At 50.7% G+C, this 18,376-nt stretch overlaps 1 protein-coding gene across 1 annotated transcript in view; it reads right to left on the reverse strand.

Annotated features, from left to right (window-relative positions):
- Window positions 1-18,068, reverse strand: part of LOC116912486 (maestro heat-like repeat family member 5) — a 74,772-nt gene extending 56,704 nt beyond the window's left edge. The window contains exons 1-3 of the mRNA XM_032916560.1: window positions 17,816-18,068; window positions 1,378-1,553; window positions 389-534 (exon numbers count right to left, since the gene is read on the reverse strand). Coding sequence (XP_032772451.1) covers window positions 389-534; window positions 1,378-1,553; window positions 17,816-17,988 — 495 coding nt within the window. The 5' untranslated portion in view covers window positions 17,989-18,068. The remainder of the gene's footprint in view (window positions 1-388; window positions 535-1,377; window positions 1,554-17,815) is intronic.
- Window positions 18,069-18,376: the final 308 nt, after the last annotated feature.

Consider the following 18,376-nt stretch of genomic DNA (forward strand, 5'->3'; position numbering starts at 1 on the left):
CCACCCAACCCTATATCCACTATATCCACCCATCCGCCCATCAATCCATCATCCACCCATTTGCCCAACTCCCACCCACCCACGTGTTCACCCACCAGTTTCTACCATTTACTGGTTCTGTGACCTTAGGCAAATCTTCCTCCTCCCCAAGCCACACATAGTTCCTCATCTGTGAGAGTCAAAGCCTCTACCTCATGAGCGTGCTCCGAGCGTGGTGAGATTAAGTGGGCACATTTCCCTCCCTCCCGCCTTAGCCTACTGGCATGGAAGGACATTGAAATTTTGCCAGAATGATGGAACTTCCCTATGTAAGATTCAGGGTTTGAGTCTCGAGTGGAATCCAGTGCTCCCCTATCCTCCCCATGCCCCAGGGGCCTAGCAACACCACCTCTGGGTTGTCTTTGAAGTAGTCATGGATGGTTTCCATCACCAGGTTGGGGCACCTCTGAGCCATCCTCTTTATCTTCTTGGTGAGGTACTTGGTTTGGAGAAGGTCTGAGGTGCCTATGTCTCGGAGCATCTTGAAGCAGATGGCTAAAGATGACAAGAAGGATGTGAGGGTGACAGGCCTTTGGGAGGTCATGTTGTGGCAGAGGGTTGGGTGGGGAAGGAGGGGCAGGCATATAGCGAGAGTGAGAGTTGGACTCACTGGGTGAGAGTCGTCTGGTAGTCTTGCTTTCTAAGTGGTCCTTCATGGGGCTTAAGGTGGGACACATTCTCATCCGCATATTCTAAGGTGGGACACATTCTCATCCGCATATTCTTCTTCTCTTATTGATATTTCCCTCTGTCCACCCACCCACCCATCAATTCCTCCTGATTCCTATATATCCAGCGATCTATCTCTTCATCTCATGCCTGTTCATTTCATATTTATTTAACCATCCATTTACCCAGGTACTCCAAAATCCACCCACTCCTACACCCAGCTAACTACTACCTATTAATACATATTTCGATCCATTCAGCCATTATATCCACCCATATCATCATAAATCCACTCAAAAATCATCTCTATCCTTCCATACACAAATTCCTTGATTTTTTTCAACTGTCTATCTAGTCACCTGATACCCTTTGGCACTGGAATGAAGAAGAAGAAAGCTCCAGAAGGGAGGCTCATGTCTACGCTGAAGTTCTGAGGTGTAAATGCTGTGGTTGGAGAGGAGGTGTGGCCAAGAGGAGGAGATGGCATTTTTAAGATTTATTTTGTTGGTGCTTCAGGAGGCAAGAACAAGCCAGGGGGCTCACAGATGGCTGTGCGTGTCCGCAGCCTTTGTGATACACCGAGTCCTAGAGAGGAGCTCCTTCTACCCATCCTCAGGACCACTTCCGGTGGAAGGACTGGGTGGGACCTGTTGCCCAGGCTACCCTCACCTGAGTTGTAGGCTTCCTCCATAAATAGCTCGTGTTCCAGGGAAGTTTGGTTGCTTTTGGATCTGCACAGCAGGAAGGTGGTAGGGTGGGACTCTTGGCCCCAGGAGGCATAGTCTGGCCGTTCCTGGGTACACGTCGATGACTCCTTCGTAGAAACAGAAACGTGGGAGAAGATTCTGAAATGGAGCAAGTTCTGCGTGTGAACATCGTGTGCACTCATCTACACGTGGTCATGTGCAGGGCGTGGTTTACTCTGGATCGGGCTCTGCCATGTCCCTCCATGTGTCTGTCCTTCTGTTTAGTGGTCTGGTGAGCCTGAAATATGTGTGTGTGTGTGTGTGTGTGTGTGTGTGTGTGTGTGTGTGTGTGTGTGTGTGTGTGCTTACCTTGAGGCTCTAGGACACCGTTGAATTAAGTCAAAGCTTCTTAGACCGGGTCTGAACCCACACAGGGTCATGTAACTAACTGCGTGTTGGAGCCTCAAAATTTTGATAACAGTAAAGTATTTCTGAAGGCGCAACAGCACCAAAACCAAACTCAAAATCAAACACACTGTGAATTGGGGATATTTCTGAAAGTGTTTGCCTGAGCGGCATCGTGTGAGCTCACCATAGCCTACATCCTGAACACACCACCCACACATTCTGCCCTGCACACAGCATCATGGAAAATGAACTTTGAATAGTTTCCTGCCAGCATTACCCAGCATGGAAGCATCAAATTGGCGTAACTTTGGATTATATTGTGTTAGACAAACAAGCACATCCATCTCATTAGTAACTAATTTGCTTTCATCTTTAATAAATGGTAAGATCCTACCTACCAAATAATTGATTAAGAGAAAATGCTTTGTGGTTTTATGATCAGCCAGTGTTTGACTTGCATGCCTGTTGTATATACCTGTCTTAGGGAATGTTTGGCTTGTATGCCTGTTATATACACTTATATCCCTGGGGTCTTGTAAAAGTTTCTCAGGCAAAAGATTCCTTATGAGTAGAGAAGTTTAAGGTCTGGAGTAGGCAGCCTGGTCCAGCAGGGAGACAGACAGACAGACAGACACACTAACAGTCCAGAAGGGCTCAGGGTTGCTCATTCCAGTGCGCCCTCTCTCTCTCTCTCTCTCTCTCTCTCTCTCTCATCAACTTGCTTGGATAACCAAAGTTTCAGAGCATCGTAGGTAATATTCTGCCTACCCAGGTATCCCCTGAGGGGGTCTCCGTGTACATGGGCAGATCTGCAGGAGCAGTAGTGGTAAGAACACAGATGATACAGGGCTTTATGCTTTGGAAAAGTGTGCAAAGTATCTCCCTAGACTGGCAGTTACCATAAAGGGCTTGAAGAAAAGGCCCTTTGGCTTTGGATGTTGCCCAAGTCTAGTTCCTCTGTGCCTCTATATTGGCTTCTGTTCCCTGCTTCACGACTGCCATCTGCTAGTTCATACGTAATTCTCAGTTCCACACGTTTCCTACGCGGGGGGCCTGTTCTAGGGTAGGTGAGGAGGATAACCATGCCTGCAGACTAAACATGATCACGAGGCATATTATAAAAGAGCCATCATGAGTGTTTTAAAAGACAGCCGTCACGATTATACCAGAAGGTAGCAGTCGCTAATGTTTTATTTATTCATTGTTTCACATGAGACACTTGTCATACCGTGTCTCTGATCCCTGCCACCGATGCATCCATGATGGAGCCACCAGGACCAGATTTCCTTCTTGCCTTATGAAATCAGAAATTGGCAGAAGATGACCGTGGTCATCAGTAGACAACATCAATACAGGACAATGATCCCAGAGAAATGTAAGTCTCCAGGGCGAGCATCAGGTTGTGAAACCTGGTTGCTGAGATACAACCCAGTTCCCAGTGGAGGCCAGGAAAGCCTGTGGTGTTGGTGAGCTGCTGACGTGGAGGTGGCAGTGTGGGGAGATCTCGGTGGTCAGTGTCCCCTTCAACCCCATCTTCATCTGACTTTGGTGTGTGAAGGATTAGGAGCAGAGGAAACAAGCTTCAGAGCTGACTCAGGGCTAGGAAGCATTCATTCCTTTCCTATCTCCATAATGAAGTCTTTAAGGACTCACATCGAATACAGGGAAAAATCTACCCAAGCAAGGATGCTCTTGCTCTCCCTGTCAAAGCTCTAAAACGCAAGGCTCAGAGAGACCAGCTATTTTAACAGTCCATATTCCAGGCAGAGCTGAAGAATCTTCATGGGTGCAGGAACAGCATCATATGAGCAAGGCGTAGTTCATGGTTACTGGCAGTCACTGGAAATTTGCCAGAAATGCAACATAGCAAGAAACAATCCACAAAGAGAAGATAATTAATGGACCATAATCAATATGGAAGGTCACGTACACCCAACGTTAGGGAGGCTGAGGTGAGAGGACGTCTCAGCAAGATTGGTCTACATAGCAAATTCTGGACTAGCCAGGACTACGGTGGGCAATCCTGTCACAAACAAACAGATGCATACCAATGCAGGAGTCACAAAAATCAGTGGATGGACAAGGTCGCCGAAACAGTTATGTTCAACATGGTAGAATGATAAGGCTGCCAAGGAAAGAAAGGGGAGAAATAGAAAGGGTAGGAATCATGCTTCAAATGGAGACTCCAGCGCGAGGCCCCAACAGCAGACTGCACACCTCGGAAGGAGAAACTGGCAAAGAGCAAAGATCTGGGAATGAAAACACAAGCAGACTAGGCAAGGCGGGGCAGAGTTTTCAAGCTGTGGGGGCGACTCGCAGTCTCTAATACTTTCTGAGTCTGATAAAGACTACAGATCAGGACACTCAGTGAGCCTCGAGCAAAGAGACACACAGAACACACCAAATGACACGGGGGGGTGGTCTGCCACCTGAAAAACCCACCAGGCAGCAGTGTCCCTGTTAGAACGACACAAAACACAAGACCAGAAAGAGGTGGGGATGGGGTGAGGACCTCAGCCGTCTGGAAGACTCTATCCAAGAAAATATCTTTGAAACCTTCAGGTGAGATATGGCATTTTTTTTAATAATGCGTCCCTCCACCCATGAATCCATCCCCAGAGACCCAGACCACAGACAGTGTTAGAGGAGCTCCCCTCAACCCCCCACCCAGAGGTAGGAGACTGACAGATCCATGTATGGAAATAGCAGAATAAAGAACACCAGAGAGGCTAAATATGCAACTGATTCGAAAAGGTCTCTCTGCTTGTTTAAAATATTTACTGTGAAACAATGCATTGTGGGCTTGTAGCACACGCAGAATTAAAAGATATAACATCGGTGTGAGATCGGGGAGAGTCTTAATGATGTGTTGACAGCTCTGGCACGGTAAGTGGTGGGGTGCAGCTCAAAGGCCGTATTGCGCACTATAAATACCTAAGCGATGACAAAGGAGGGCATCAACACAAAGTCAGAACTGCAAAACGACAATAACAGACACAGGTCAGGAACACCAAGTTACGTCAGCAGTCACACGGAATGCGAGTGATTCAAACGCTGCCATCTAGCAGCAAAGACTGCCAAAACGTGGGAGGAAAGACCGGAGTCTGTGTTTCCTGCACGGACTGTATCCGTGCTGCGAGTGGCAGGCCTCCGCTGTAATCCATATTCACAAGGCTGAGGCAGGGGAATTATGAATTCATGGTTAGCCTGGGCTACATAGTGAGATCCTGTCTTAAAAACAAAACGACAGACAGGTGCCAGAGAGACGGCTCAGACGTTAAGAGCACTTGTTCCTGCAGAAGAGCTAGGCTGCATTCCTAGAACTGACATGTTTCAGGGGTACCGTCTTCTGAACTCTGTGGGGACCAGGCATCCATGCAGTGCACAGACAAAACACTCATACACATAAAATAAACAAATTTCCAGGGACTAGGGATCCCATCTGTAAAAATAAAACAGCATATTAAACTTAAGGGAAGAAAACAGCAAGAACCAGAGGGTTGGCGAGGTGGCTGAGCACTGAGGACATTTTAATCAGGCTGGATGACTTGAGATCAATCCCCAAGACCCACAGGGTGGAAGGAGAGAGTTAATCAGAAATCAGATACAAACAAAATAAAGAAATAGTAGCAAGCCCAGGTGGGGAGGATCTGGAAAGATTTAGGGGAGGGGAAAGATTATTACCAAAATATGCTGTACGAACAAAATTTTCAAAATAAAAATGAACTCCTTCCTCCCAAACAAACAGAAAACTGACAAAGCCCGGTACTGGTTCTTTGAAAAGTCAAATTCATTGACAAGTCCCTTGTGGGATTATTGGAGCAAAAAAAAATCAAAAAGGAGAAGATGCAAATGATCAGTTTTAAATAGAGTGGTGCCTAACTATACACCTTATAGGTGTTTGTAGGGCGATAAAGGAATAGAATGCATAACTTTACTCAAGCCAGGACGACAACAGATTGGACAGACGCGTAAGGCCAGAAAACGCCAACACTTATTCTAGAGGCAAATAACAAGCTCATGTATGATAAAAATTATTTTATATTGAAACATCCTACAGTGAACACTTCAGGCCCACCAGCTCCTTACTTTTGACAGAGCACTTGGAGAAATAATACTGACATTTATCTGGAAAACAGAAGAAATAACACAGTCCAACTCATCCTGTGAGATACCCAAGCCTGCTCTTTCCATGTCTTCTTCCTGACAGGGTCGCACTGTTCAGTCCTGGCAGCCCTGGGACCTGGAATTCACAAGATCCAGCTGCTCTGCTTCTTCTTTTTTTTTTTTTTAAAGATTTATTCATTTATTATATATAAGTACACTGTAGCTGTCTTCAGACACACCAGAAGAGGGCATCAGTTCCCATTACAGATGGTTGTGAGCCACCATGTGGTTGCTGGGAATTGAACTCAGGACCTCTGGAAGAGTAGTCGGGTGCTCTTAACCGCTGAGCCATCTCTCCAGCCCCTGCCTCTGCTTCTTATGTTCTGGGATTAAAGTTGTGCATCACAACACCTGATCATTGGTGGACTTGCAAAAAAGGAAAGCACAGGCTCATACACTTCCTCTAGGGACACAAACTCTCTTAAAAACAGGGAATTCCTCACCTGTCATCTCCAGGTAGGGCTCCTCTTGAAAATGTAAGGAAATCAACATAACTTCCCAGATCCACAGACTAAAGAACAAAGTCACAATCAACAGACACAGAGACCGTGTTTGAAAAATGCAACAACGAAATCACAATAGAAATGGAATTAGAGGCACTCTCTCAAATGGCCCTCAAGAACATAACCCGCCCCTAGCTCCTAACCCTTCCCCCAGATCCTCTCACATTTAACCATGAAAGACATACTCTGTTCCTTCCCAATCAAGGATGAGGCAAGGGCATCTTCATGACATCCATTAAACTGTGGGGATGGTACTGCCCACAGTGGGCAGGGTCAATTAACAAGATAATTTCCCAACAAAGACATTTCTTCGGAGGCTGGAATTACAGGCAGGCTGCCATGACTACCCAGCATACCCATGGGTTTCTGAAGATCCAAATCCCAGTCCTCATGGTTTCTAGACAAGTGCTCCAACCATCGAGCAACTTCCCCAGACCAGGGCAACTGAGTTTTGACAAATATGCCAAAGCAATTCCAACAAGACAGGCAGGCCGGATATGCCAGCATATTGCACACAGTGAAACACTCGGACACACACTCACAAAGCAACCCCGACATATATTTTAAACACATGCGTAAATAACCTAAAACAGCATGGAGTTAACAGGGAGGGTCCCAGACAGATCAAGAACTCTGAGCCAAACCCATACACAGACAACTGAACCAAACAGGCAAAACAGTTCATGGGACAGCCACCTGTAGAGAGAAGCAGATGACAGAGCAGCGGCTGGACGAAGCCATATTGTCTTTCTGAAAAACAGACCCCCCCCAAAAAAAAACCCAAAACAAACCAAAGACATGGTAGGGGAAGCTCAGGGCATCTCAAAAATAATATTGGAAGACCAAATACATCAAAAGCTGTGGGCACGTGAAAGCAGGAAGTCCCTGCAACGCTGGGGTGGGGATATTACAATCTCAGCACTTGGGGGAAAAGTTTGGGTGAAGCTGAAGGCACAGTGGGCATGTAACTTAGGCATCCCAGCTGTGTGTCTTCACTCCTGTGAAGAATTCCTGCACCAACGTTTAATAGTGTCTGACTTATAACAGCTGAAACCGCAAAGCGTGCAAATGCTCTTTCTAAAAACACCATAGTGCACCCCCCCCCAGAAACCCGGTAAAAACAGACCAATAATGACACGGACATCAGAAATACAGTATGACACGTGAAAGAAGCCAGACACCAAGGCTACACTCCATGTTGTTTTTGACATCACGGAAAAGGTAACCTTGGTTGGTGCCCCTGGGCTGAGTGTGGCCGAGAGCTTACTCACTACAAGGCTGTGGGGGAAAATGTTTGGGGACTGAATTTCTTTTTTGTGGTCTAGGACATAATCAAACTGGTAAATTCTATTATATGTAAGACTATACAGGAAATCGGCAAAAACAAACAAAACCCAGAGAGCAAAAGGGAGCCCATCCTGTTGGATCTTATTTCATCCTGCTTCCTGCTCATTCCACTCTAGTCCAGTGAGTTCTGGCTGTTTCTAAACCCCCAGGCAAGCTGCAACCTCAGGACATTTGCACTAGCTGCTCCCTTCTATCTGGAGGTCACCCTACTCCCTATCTCTGCTTTTCTGGTTCCTCGTTTTTAAAATTTAAATGACTTTGTGTATATACATACATGTACACACACACACACACACACACACACACACACACACACACACACAATGTGTGCCTTCAGAGGCCAGAAAAAGGCATCAGATTTCCTGGCTCTGGAGTTACAGAAGATATGAGTCCCCTGACATGGGTGGTTGAGAGTCAGACTTTTTAAGAGCAGAGTATACACTCTTAAATGCTGAACCATCTCTCTAGCTCCTAGCTGCTCATTTCTTTCAAGTCTTACTTAGGTGTCATCTTGACAAACTTATCTGAAACTTCAGCCTGACCCTCACTCTACATAATTTTCTACCACTTCTCAGCTTGTAAGCTATACCTGACAGTATTCTACCAATTCTCATCTTCAAGGCAACCCCAGCCCCTCTGAATCTTTCGATGGAGCCCTGGAATAGCCTTCAGAGTATTAACCCAGCTAGCATGCATGCTGTCTGAGAGTACTCCAGTAGACGGCTTGTGTGCCTCCTACTTTTCCATCTGGATCTAGCAGGATATTCTTGTGTGAGATTGTTTCCTAGATCCTGGGGACAGGTTTGGGGAAAAACTGTTCTAAAGTTGGGCAAGGAGGGAACAGCAGGCACCTGACCAGAGGGGAGGCCTTGGCTGTGGAGCAGGCTGCTCCCCTGCTATGAATAGGCTTCACTCCTTGCTCTAGGGCTCAGGTGAAAAGCTTCACTACATCATGTATCCTTGGAGGTTGAACCTTCCAAATGATTGAGGTTAAGATGGGTCCTGAGGATGGGGCCCAAGCACAGGGTTGGTGTCTTCACAGGAGGATATTCCATGTGAATGCTCAGCTGGAGGGTGGCTGTCAGTGAGCCAGGAACTGGCTCTCTTCAGAAGTCATCTGAAACTGTAGGGGACAAGTATGGTGGGTGAAGCCCAGTCCTTGGTACACTGTACAAAGTTGACTGTGTCCTCATAAAGCTGGCATCTGGGAGCTGGGCCCCGTGCATAGAGCAAAGTTTGTCAGCAACTATTACTCTCAACTCCTCTCATGGGGATCACATTGCAGTGAGGTGAGACACAGGGGGAAGTGACCACCTAAGGGGGCTCTGGACATTGTAGGCAAGAGCAAGAGATAGGGGACCATGTGCCAGAGGAAGAAGTCAACTTAAAACAGCAGACCCAGAAGGCTAGGCTGAGGCTGTGGCCTGTGGGTAAAGCTACCCAGTAGGTGCCTCATTTGTGTGCATATGCAGATTACTTATGCGTGTATGCATGTATATATATTTACACATATGTGTGTATATACCCATGTATGTGTATATATACATATGTGTACTTGCATGCATGTGCATATATGTGTGTGTATATATATATATGTATATATATGGTACATATATTTGTATGTATATGTGTGTGGGTATGCATGTACATGTGTGTGTGTGTGTGTGTGTGTGTGTGTGTGTGTGTGTGTGAACAGCAGTGTCTCCTCTAGGTCAAGTCTGTAAAAACACAAGCTATTGTGCCTTTCCCACTCTGCCCTGAAGAAGCTGACACAGAAGTAGGCAGCAGCCCATCCCTGTCTGTCCAGCTGTCCATTTGCTGGCTCATACTATGTGGTGACCCTTGCCCATCTTCATCTCTGGGCCTCATGAGAAGTTTCTGTTCTCTCCTCTCCTGGTAAGGGTAGAGCTTGTGGTCGAGCTCCATCACGCCTCCCATCACACTGAGGGTAGCAATAGCATGGAACCCACCCCAAGTTCCCTTAGTCTGCTCTTGGAGATGATACCGCTAGACACTGGCCAGCATGGCTGTCCTAGGATGTACCCTCTGGGATGTGTTTTGCTGCCCTGGAAAGGGAAAAAGCCAGGTGCCTGTGGGCTGGGTGGCCTCTGGCTCTCCCATGTCTTCCAGGGCTGAACTGACCTGGGGTTGCGGGACATGGCTGATGAGGTCCTATCAATTGAGGTGCGGCTGTGTGACCTGTCAGAATGCTGCCCATCCATGTTGAGATTCAGAGCAGGACACCCACAGATCCCAGTTACTAGCACTGTCCTGGGCACTGTCCCTTCTCTGGTGCCTTGACTGGCCCTGACCTCACCCTGAGGTCATAATGGCTCCAGTGTCCAGAGCACCCTCTAGAGACAGTGTTATGGTGCCAGCACTCTCTGAGGATTGTAGGCTGGGGATGCGTGCTCAGGTCTGCACATGCATTGAGGATATGTGTTCCCAGTAAGGCTTCATGTCTGTCTCTTGGTCCCTCAAGCCCCCGACATTCTGTTACTTGTGGATGAGTGGACCATCTATTACAGGAGTCCAAGACCCTGTGGTGATAGCAGGGCCTAGATGGGGGCTGTGACTCTGACTGCTCTTTAAGGGCTCCAGATGAAGACATGAGATGCTATGCTGTCCTGTCTGGGTGCTAGAGCATCTTGGTTCTGGTGCCAAATGGTGGCCACCATCCCAGTCTAACAATAGTCTGTGAGAGATGGTGACAATGCCAGTCCTGGCTGATGATGCTGGATGTCATAGTGCCTGGCCTTGGACATTCCTGGCAGGAAGCCAGGCCTCAAGGCCGGGCAGTGCAGCTGTCAGTTGGGGATGTTAGGCTGAGGACCTGGGGAGTAGTGAGGGAAAGCCTGTGTAGACACCAGGAAGGTTTGCGGTCTGCTCTTGTGGAACTGTGAAGACAAGTCTCAGGGCTGGGGCACCTGAGGAAGATGGAGGGAAGAGCCAGGTGTGACCCATCAGGTGTCGGGCTCACCACAGAGCTGAATCCCACCCTGACATCATGTGAGATTGTATGGAGGACATCTGCAAAGGCCACTAGTCTGGGGAAGTCTGGAGGCTGGGGCCTGGCTCGTCACAGCTGAGGCTCTGGAGACGGAGGGCTGCTTGGCTCCAGTCTGCTATAAGCAGCTTTGACGCTGAGCTGCAGTCCCCATGACGGCTCCAGCTCGGTTTCCCTGCCTTGGAGGAAAGGCGGGGGCTGGTAACCAAGTGAACGAGGCCAAAGGGTACTGTCTGCAGCCAGAAGGAAAAGAGACCCTTAGCTGACTTAGAGTTGGTTCGCACCTTGACCTTGTCAGTCCGGACTTCCTGATGCTCATGGAGCCCTCAGGCCACGCGATCTGAGGGCAGCGTTGGACAGGTTCGTTTAGGGGGAGCTGACACCTCCTTACCTATCCCATGAGGCAGGTCACAACATAGCTGGTACTGTGGCTTCTGTGAATGTGTGTGGGGCTCCTAGGACCCTGAAAACCATTTTTTTCCTAGAGCCTTTCACCAACAGTGTGTGGGAGCCAGCCCAGTGGGCTCTGAGTGATTCCTGAATTTTTAGGAATTCTGTGTGTTGCTTGTTAAATAAAGCCGCAGGAAGCTTAAACAGATTACCTCAAGTCTCCATACGTATTCCTTCCTGGGTTTGCAGCTATGTTACTGTCCTTACGCTAAGACCAGTTCTTAGCTGTGTACTATACCTGTGTGGGTAGGAATGATGACTTTGCATGAGCCACAAGCTTCCATGGTATTCATGAGAACCTGAATTCAGCAGTGATCCTGGCTATGCCGAGCTTGTATTGGTCAGCTTGTGAGCACCACCAAACATCTGCCAGACATAGGTGCCCTGTCAAGTGGGGGTCATCCCTTCCTCATGCCACCCAGAGGTCAGATGTGCCCACTGTCCTGGTCTGGGATGAAATTCAGAGGGAGCCAGACACTGGTCACACAGCTGTCGGTGTTAGAAGCAGGATGCAAACTCAGGCCTTTAAACAAGTCCAGTGTGGGGACGAGGCCTCCCGGCTATCTGTCATCCTCTTCCTAGGGTACTAGCCTCTCAATCTTGCCTCAATGTGTCACCTGTCCTCCTCCATGCAGCCAGTAGGTGGCGCTGTGGTCACAGACAGGATTGTGATCAGAGGGCTATGGCTGGGGGGAGGATGAGGAGGGGATGTGAAGGCTGGACTCCACTGAGCTGCCACCCTGTCCTGGAGCCTCCGTAGTGAGCTGTTTCCTTATAGCACCCTCTCCATCTTAGGGCCAGCAGTGGGGTGTTATGGGCTGGGAGTCCAGCATCTTATCTCCTCAGGAAGTCACGGGTAGTTTTCTCTTGGATTTCAATATCAAACCTTTGCATACTGGCTCTCCTAGCAGAGGGGCCTGACCCACTTCAGGGGAGCCCCTGACTTCTCTCAGGTCCATCCTCTGCCTTCCCCAGCCCTCAGTGTTTCAGTGATGCAGGTTATTTTTTTCTTTTTCTTTTTCTTGCAACTTGGGAACCCTGGAATTTGAGCCCCTTTCCTAAGGAAACGCAGTGCACCTTCCTAGCTCTTCCTGGCCTCTGAGAAGCCAGACTTGGTTTCTGAGTTCTAGAGCTGCAGATCCTTGAACTGTGCTGGGCCCAGTGGGTGAAGGACGGAGGAGCGGCCAGACATGGGTCTGTTCCCTTCTTCTCAGCAGCACAGCGCAGTCCCTTTGACCAACTCACACCCTCTGGAGACATCCACCTCGGGCTGGGAATGAACTGCAAGACCTTTTTGAGAAAATCTAGGGGACAGGGGGTTTGACATTGGTCTCCCTGGATGTGAAACCAAAAGCACAGGGGAAGAAGATGGAGACAGATGGAGAAGGCAGTGTCCAAGCGAAAAACTTCAGCAAAACACAGGAAACAGTAAAACGAAAGGCAGCCTTCCCCCACCCTCCACACATGCCCCCGCCAGGGGAAGGTGTTGGCAATCATCTCTCTAATGTATGATAAGGTGTTACGGCCAAACAGAGAAAGAAGATGCTCACGTCATCAACAGAGAAACCCCAATGAAAGCAGGGCAGGGCTAGGGTGACATTCTCCAGAGTGGACAGACACCTGACCAGCAGGTGCATCAGAGCCTCCCAGGGCAAGCTGCCAGTTCTTACCTGTCAGGACAGACTACCAAAAGGCAAGACTCAGGGAAGTGGGGGAGGGGACCGCTGCTGCCTCGTGGGTGAAGTGTGACAGGGTACAGCCAGTAAAGAAAACAGTATGGAGGTTCCTCAGAAAATTAAACATAGCAGTGCCATATGATCTAGTAATCGCCCTCCTGGGCACGCATCCAAAACCATCGAGATTAGGATCTCAGGACGTGTCTGTCACTCCTGGTTTGCAGCCACCACCGCAAGGCCAGGGTGTGGGAGCGGCCTGTGTCCATTATGGCTGACTGGATAGGGGCACATGACAAGGCACCCAGGGGATACCATCCAGCCTTTAACAAGAAGGAAAGCTGATGTCTTGCATGTGCCCCACTCCCCACACACCGAAGACACTGTGTTAAGTGAAAAAAGCCACCATGACCGGCAATATGGCCAGTCTCATTCCTACCACAGGGTTGACTCCTAGTCACGGGGAGCGGTAGCTGGCAGGGCTGGGGAAGGATGAGGGGCACTGGTCCAAGACTTTGGGAGATGGACAGGGTGGCACATTGATGTAGCACTGAGGTGTAAGCTTATGTGCATGGGACACAGAACTAAATAAAGCTCTATTGAGGTGGAGTGTCATGGGTGGCCAGGAAACAGCATTCCCTAAGAGTCAGGGAAGTCAGGGGAGCAATAGCCTGGCTGTGGCTGTTTGGGGACTGGGAGGGACTTCAGTCCTTTCACTATGACTGAATGGAATTGAAAGGGGGTGGTCTTGGTACGAGTCACTTAGAGCAAGACAAGCGCCTTACCAGGATGAATGAGGCCACAGAAGTCAAGGGAGGGACTAATTCACACAGGTGACTTCCCTTGATGGCTCTGTGGGCTCAGAGATACAGAGAAGACCAGAAGGGCTCCTTGGAAGGGGACAGAGAGTGGTACCTGAAAGACAAGAGGGTGTTTGCCCTGCAGAGGAGAGCAATGCGGGAGATAGCAGGAGATGTGAAAATGCAGATGTGGGTGGTGGTGGTAGGGGATGATGGATAGGCTACTCTTCCATGAAGCTGCCCCATTCTTCCACTGCAGCATTGCTGTATCAGTCAGCGTGGCTGTGTAACAAATAGCACCCCCAACAGTGAACTTGCAACAGTGATGGTTGGAGGTTGGGTCTTCTCTCTTCCAGGCCCCAAATCCAACTACAAGCATGGACATTCACTTCTTCTCTTGGCTCCTGGTCCTCCCTATAGCCTAGAGGCATGTATGGAAGGGAGTGATACCTTCCAGCCTCTTTCAGGGCTTATGACTAGCTCCTGGACCATGAGTGCTAGGGTGGTACCACAGGGAGGCTATGCCACAGTGCTCAGTTCTCCTGACTTCAGGGAGCCCTGCTACTCACAGCAGTTCCTGCTGGAGATTCTTACCTTTTCAGCCCCACATCCTTGATTCCTCTGCTGGAGCCATGGGAGTGGGGGTGGGGGAAGAGCACAAGTCCACAGAGCTTCCTGAAGCAGGAGCATTGTTTGGCTCAAGTCTGGGCTCTACTAGAGTTGTTGAAGCTAGGGGCTGATGATGGAGCTCCTGGGCTCTGGAAACACTCCTGCAGTGCCCCTGGCAGGGTAGTGTGGCTGAGGGGAATCAAGTTCTCACGAGCCCTGTGGGCATGGACTGGCATGTGAATACCACACTGATCCGAGACGAGACAGGATATGAAGGTACCTTCCGACTCTCATGAACCCTGCCCCATCCCCCTTCCAGATGGGGCCCCTTTAAACGCAAGGTTCTGTCTTCCAGAAGGACCCTCTCAGTCTCCTGGGCAGCCACGTAAACAGAAGTGGGACCCTAGCTTCTGACATGGCTTCCCCTTGTTCTGGGGACCTCAGCCCCACTGGTCTGGCCCCGCCCCCTGTCACCACTCCAGGTGAGACACATGGGGAAGATGTCTGATGAGAATGTATTGGGGGTGGGTTCTGAGAATGTGGGAACAAGGAGCAGCACTCCAGCTGTCTTCTAGAAAGTGGGGGTGGGGCTCAGGCAGTGGAGGACATCAGTCTTCTCCTCCGAGTTCCTTCCTGCACCCATCCTTTGCCCTGAGAGCCCTCCTTGGGGAGAGCAGACAGGGCCTTCTTTGTTCTGGCCACACCTCCTTAAAACCCTCTAAGTCCCTAGCCCTCCACCCCAGTGGGGACACTACCCTCTCTGTTCACTGTTTTCCTATCATCCTGCTGACTTCTCCCTTTCCCGCGGCTCAGGCCTCTGGATTCGTCTACTTCGAGCTCGGTTAAGGTCTGGTCAGCATGGTGACTACAGCTCCCCTATATCCATTATAGAATTCTTCTCTGTTCTGCTCCCTTGAGGAAGCTCCTGTCCTACTTGGGGGAAACACACCCTCTGTTTTTAGCCATCTCCCTGCTTTGTCTTGCTTCCCACCTGGCCAGGAATCTCTTTCTCCTGTCCTTGCTTGGCACCTCCCACCCCCCAGTGCCACCCCTCCATTGTCTGTGTCCTTTGGGCTGGAAGAACCAGGTCTTCACCTTCCTTTCTTAGCAGCTGCCTGAAGGGCGCCTCCATCAGGCCAGGGCGCTGACTACTCTCTTGGTTACCTGGTCTCTCTCCTAGCAACAACCAGGTGCCTTCTCTCTGTGCCCCAGCTGCTGGCTGTGAACCTCCCTCCCCATGACATTGAAACCGTCACAGGACTCAGGTACTTGCCCCCACACACTGGGCCCTGACTCTGTCCACCTTACCCACTTCCGGCCAAGGCCAGCTGCCCACCCTTCTCTCTGATGCAGCCACACCCAAGCCACCCTCTGCCTCAGCCATTACCACAGAGGTGGGAGGCTCTCTCAACTTCACTTCCCTTGTAGCAACTGCCCAATTTCTCTGCTCCTCATTTATAACAAAGCTCTGCCGGAAGGTTACTTATCCTTGCTGCCTCCAAATCTTTCTCTCCCATTTTGCTCTTGGACCTGCTCTAATCGGGCTTAATTTCTGTATTTCCCTGAAGCAACTCAGGTCAAGGTCACTGATGTCCTCCGTGATGCTAAATCCGAGGCCAGTTCTCAGGCCTCATTTGATGTGACCCACTGGTAGCACGTGACTCAGCCCTATCTGCTTCCAGAGTCTCCCACACTCCTCCTATATCGCTGCCTTCTCTTTGGTCTCTTCACTGGCTTCTCTCTCTGACCTGGCAAGGACAGATGGCCCCAGGCTTTGCTCTGGATCTCTTCTCCCCTCCCCTCCCCTCCCTCCCTCCCCCTCTCCTCTCCTCTTCTCTCCTCTCCTGCACTCCCCTCCCCCCTCTATTTCTCTCTACCTCCTCCCTTCCTCCTCCCCTCCCTCCTCAGGTGATTGTGTCCACTCTTTTGGCTCTAAATCCCATTTCTCCAAGTCTGTCTCCAGCCAGCTGTGCTCTCCATGGGCCCATCTGAAGGCTACAACCCAACCCGTTCCAAATCAAACTCTCCATTCTCAGGCCTTGGTTGCTTCTCTTTTAGCTTTGCCTTTCTCTAGCAAGTGGTAGCCCGCATTTTCCCTCCTCCACAGAGCTCCCACTCCACGTCTCCACACTAACTTTAAGACATCTTCAGAAGCAGGGCTCTTCTCCCTGCTGTCCTGGCCCCAGCGGCTTCACCCGGACCAGAGGCAGCTGCTATGTTACTAGTGTCCCTGCTGCTCTCCCTACTGTACCTCTATAAGTATACTCACCTGGTACAATGGTGGCCTGATAAAACCACCCTGTCCATGCCCAGGGCTGTGATGGAGTCACTGTCTCCTCTCCCGGGACCCACTGCAGTCCTCACTTCTCCAAAACTTGTCTCTACCAGCCCCTCAGAGAACTTCCTGTGCTCCCTTCTGTGGCTGCACCCCGCCCTGGTACTGAGCAGTATGACAGGACTTCCAAGGCAGCCAGGGAGGCAGGATAGGCTGCGGGGGATAGGGGCAGGGATGTCATTGGCCCTCTGAGCTGTAGACTGAGGGTGTGGCCCTGCAGGTCCTGCCTGTGCATCTCAAACCATCTGCAGACCTGTCTCTCCCCACTGGGCTAGGTGGGTCACCTCCAGTTCATCTCTCCTGGCATAACACCCCGCATCCTGCCCAAGGTTCTGACTCAAGAAGGCATTTGTTTATCTACGAAGGTGGAAGAACGGGCTCTGCTGTCTGGCCCATGGCTACAAACAGTACCTAGCCCAGAGCCCGACTGCGCACAGCAGGAGCTCAGTAAGTGCACTATGTGAGAAAGATAACAGAGGCTCCTGGGCATGCGTGTGGCACTCTGTGGGTTTACTGTAGCCCTCCCGCATGACTTTCCTCTCCTTAGGCCTTTGCCTGTAGCAAAAATGGGATGTTGACCCCCATTGCATTGTGGGAACCCACATATTTTCCAGTCTGAGACTGAGACTGGCCTCCGTCCTGTCCTGGGGACCAGCATCTGGGGACCAGCATCTGCGGTCCTGCCAGGTTCCTGTAACCCCATATCTCCACCTGAGAGCTCCACTCTCCTTACCCTTACTTCCTCCTCACGGTAACCGAGCTGAAGACCCACACCACCAGGCCCACAGTCTGATGTATCCACAGTAGTTAGCGTGGCTTTTGTTCAGTGACTCAGACGTGTCCTGACCCAACTGCTGCTTGCCGCCACCTGCTGGGTGAATCCTACTATCCTGGGCTTCCTGGCTAACTAGCCTCCTCCCCATCTTGAACTTTCCGCCCAGCGGTCTGACTTTTCCATACTTTTAGGACCTTGCAGGCCTCCACAGTCTGCTCTCAGGAAAGTGGATAGCTTTCCCTTTGGAGGGAGAGGTGACAAGGAGGCAGGAGAGGGGTCAGGGATGGAGGCAGGCCCCCTTTCGGTGTTGAGATAGAGCCCAGTTCTCACTCCCCAGTGGCCCTCACCTGGTTCTTTTGGCCGAGTGGCCTCTCCTTCCATGTCCCCCAGCCTCCTCACTCCGGGGACAAGCGTGGGACACCCCCTGCTGACTGTCGCGCCCGCCGCAGGTCCGGCTGCGCCCCCTGCGCCGCGCTTCCCTGACATTTACGGCGGCGACGCGCAGCTCTGGGAGGCGCATTTCCGTGGCATCGGGCGCGCCTACCGCGCTTTGGGCAAAGAGGACGACTTCGCTATCCGCGTGCTCACCGAGGACTTCACGCTGCCTTTCCCGTTCTCCTGGCCGCCAGGCCCGGACCCAGCCACTGGGCCGCTCTTCTACGACCCGCGGGACCGCGCGGGCTTCGACTTCCTGCTGCGCGGCCCCGGCGCACCGCCCCCCGCGCTACTGCGACCCCTGCACGCCACGGCGCAGGCAGCCGAGCGCAAGCGGCGCCTGGAGCGCCTGGCGCTGAGCTACGCGGGCGCTGGTCGGCCACCCGGCTTGGTGCTGCTGGCGCCCGCCGCCGCCTTCCCTTCTGAAGCTGGCCGTCCTTCTTGGCGCACCCTCGCCCGCGACAGCGAATAAA

This window comes from Rattus rattus, chromosome 1 (assembly GCF_011064425.1).
Source record: "Rattus rattus isolate New Zealand chromosome 1, Rrattus_CSIRO_v1, whole genome shotgun sequence".
Taxonomy (NCBI): domain Eukaryota; kingdom Metazoa; phylum Chordata; class Mammalia; order Rodentia; family Muridae; genus Rattus; species Rattus rattus.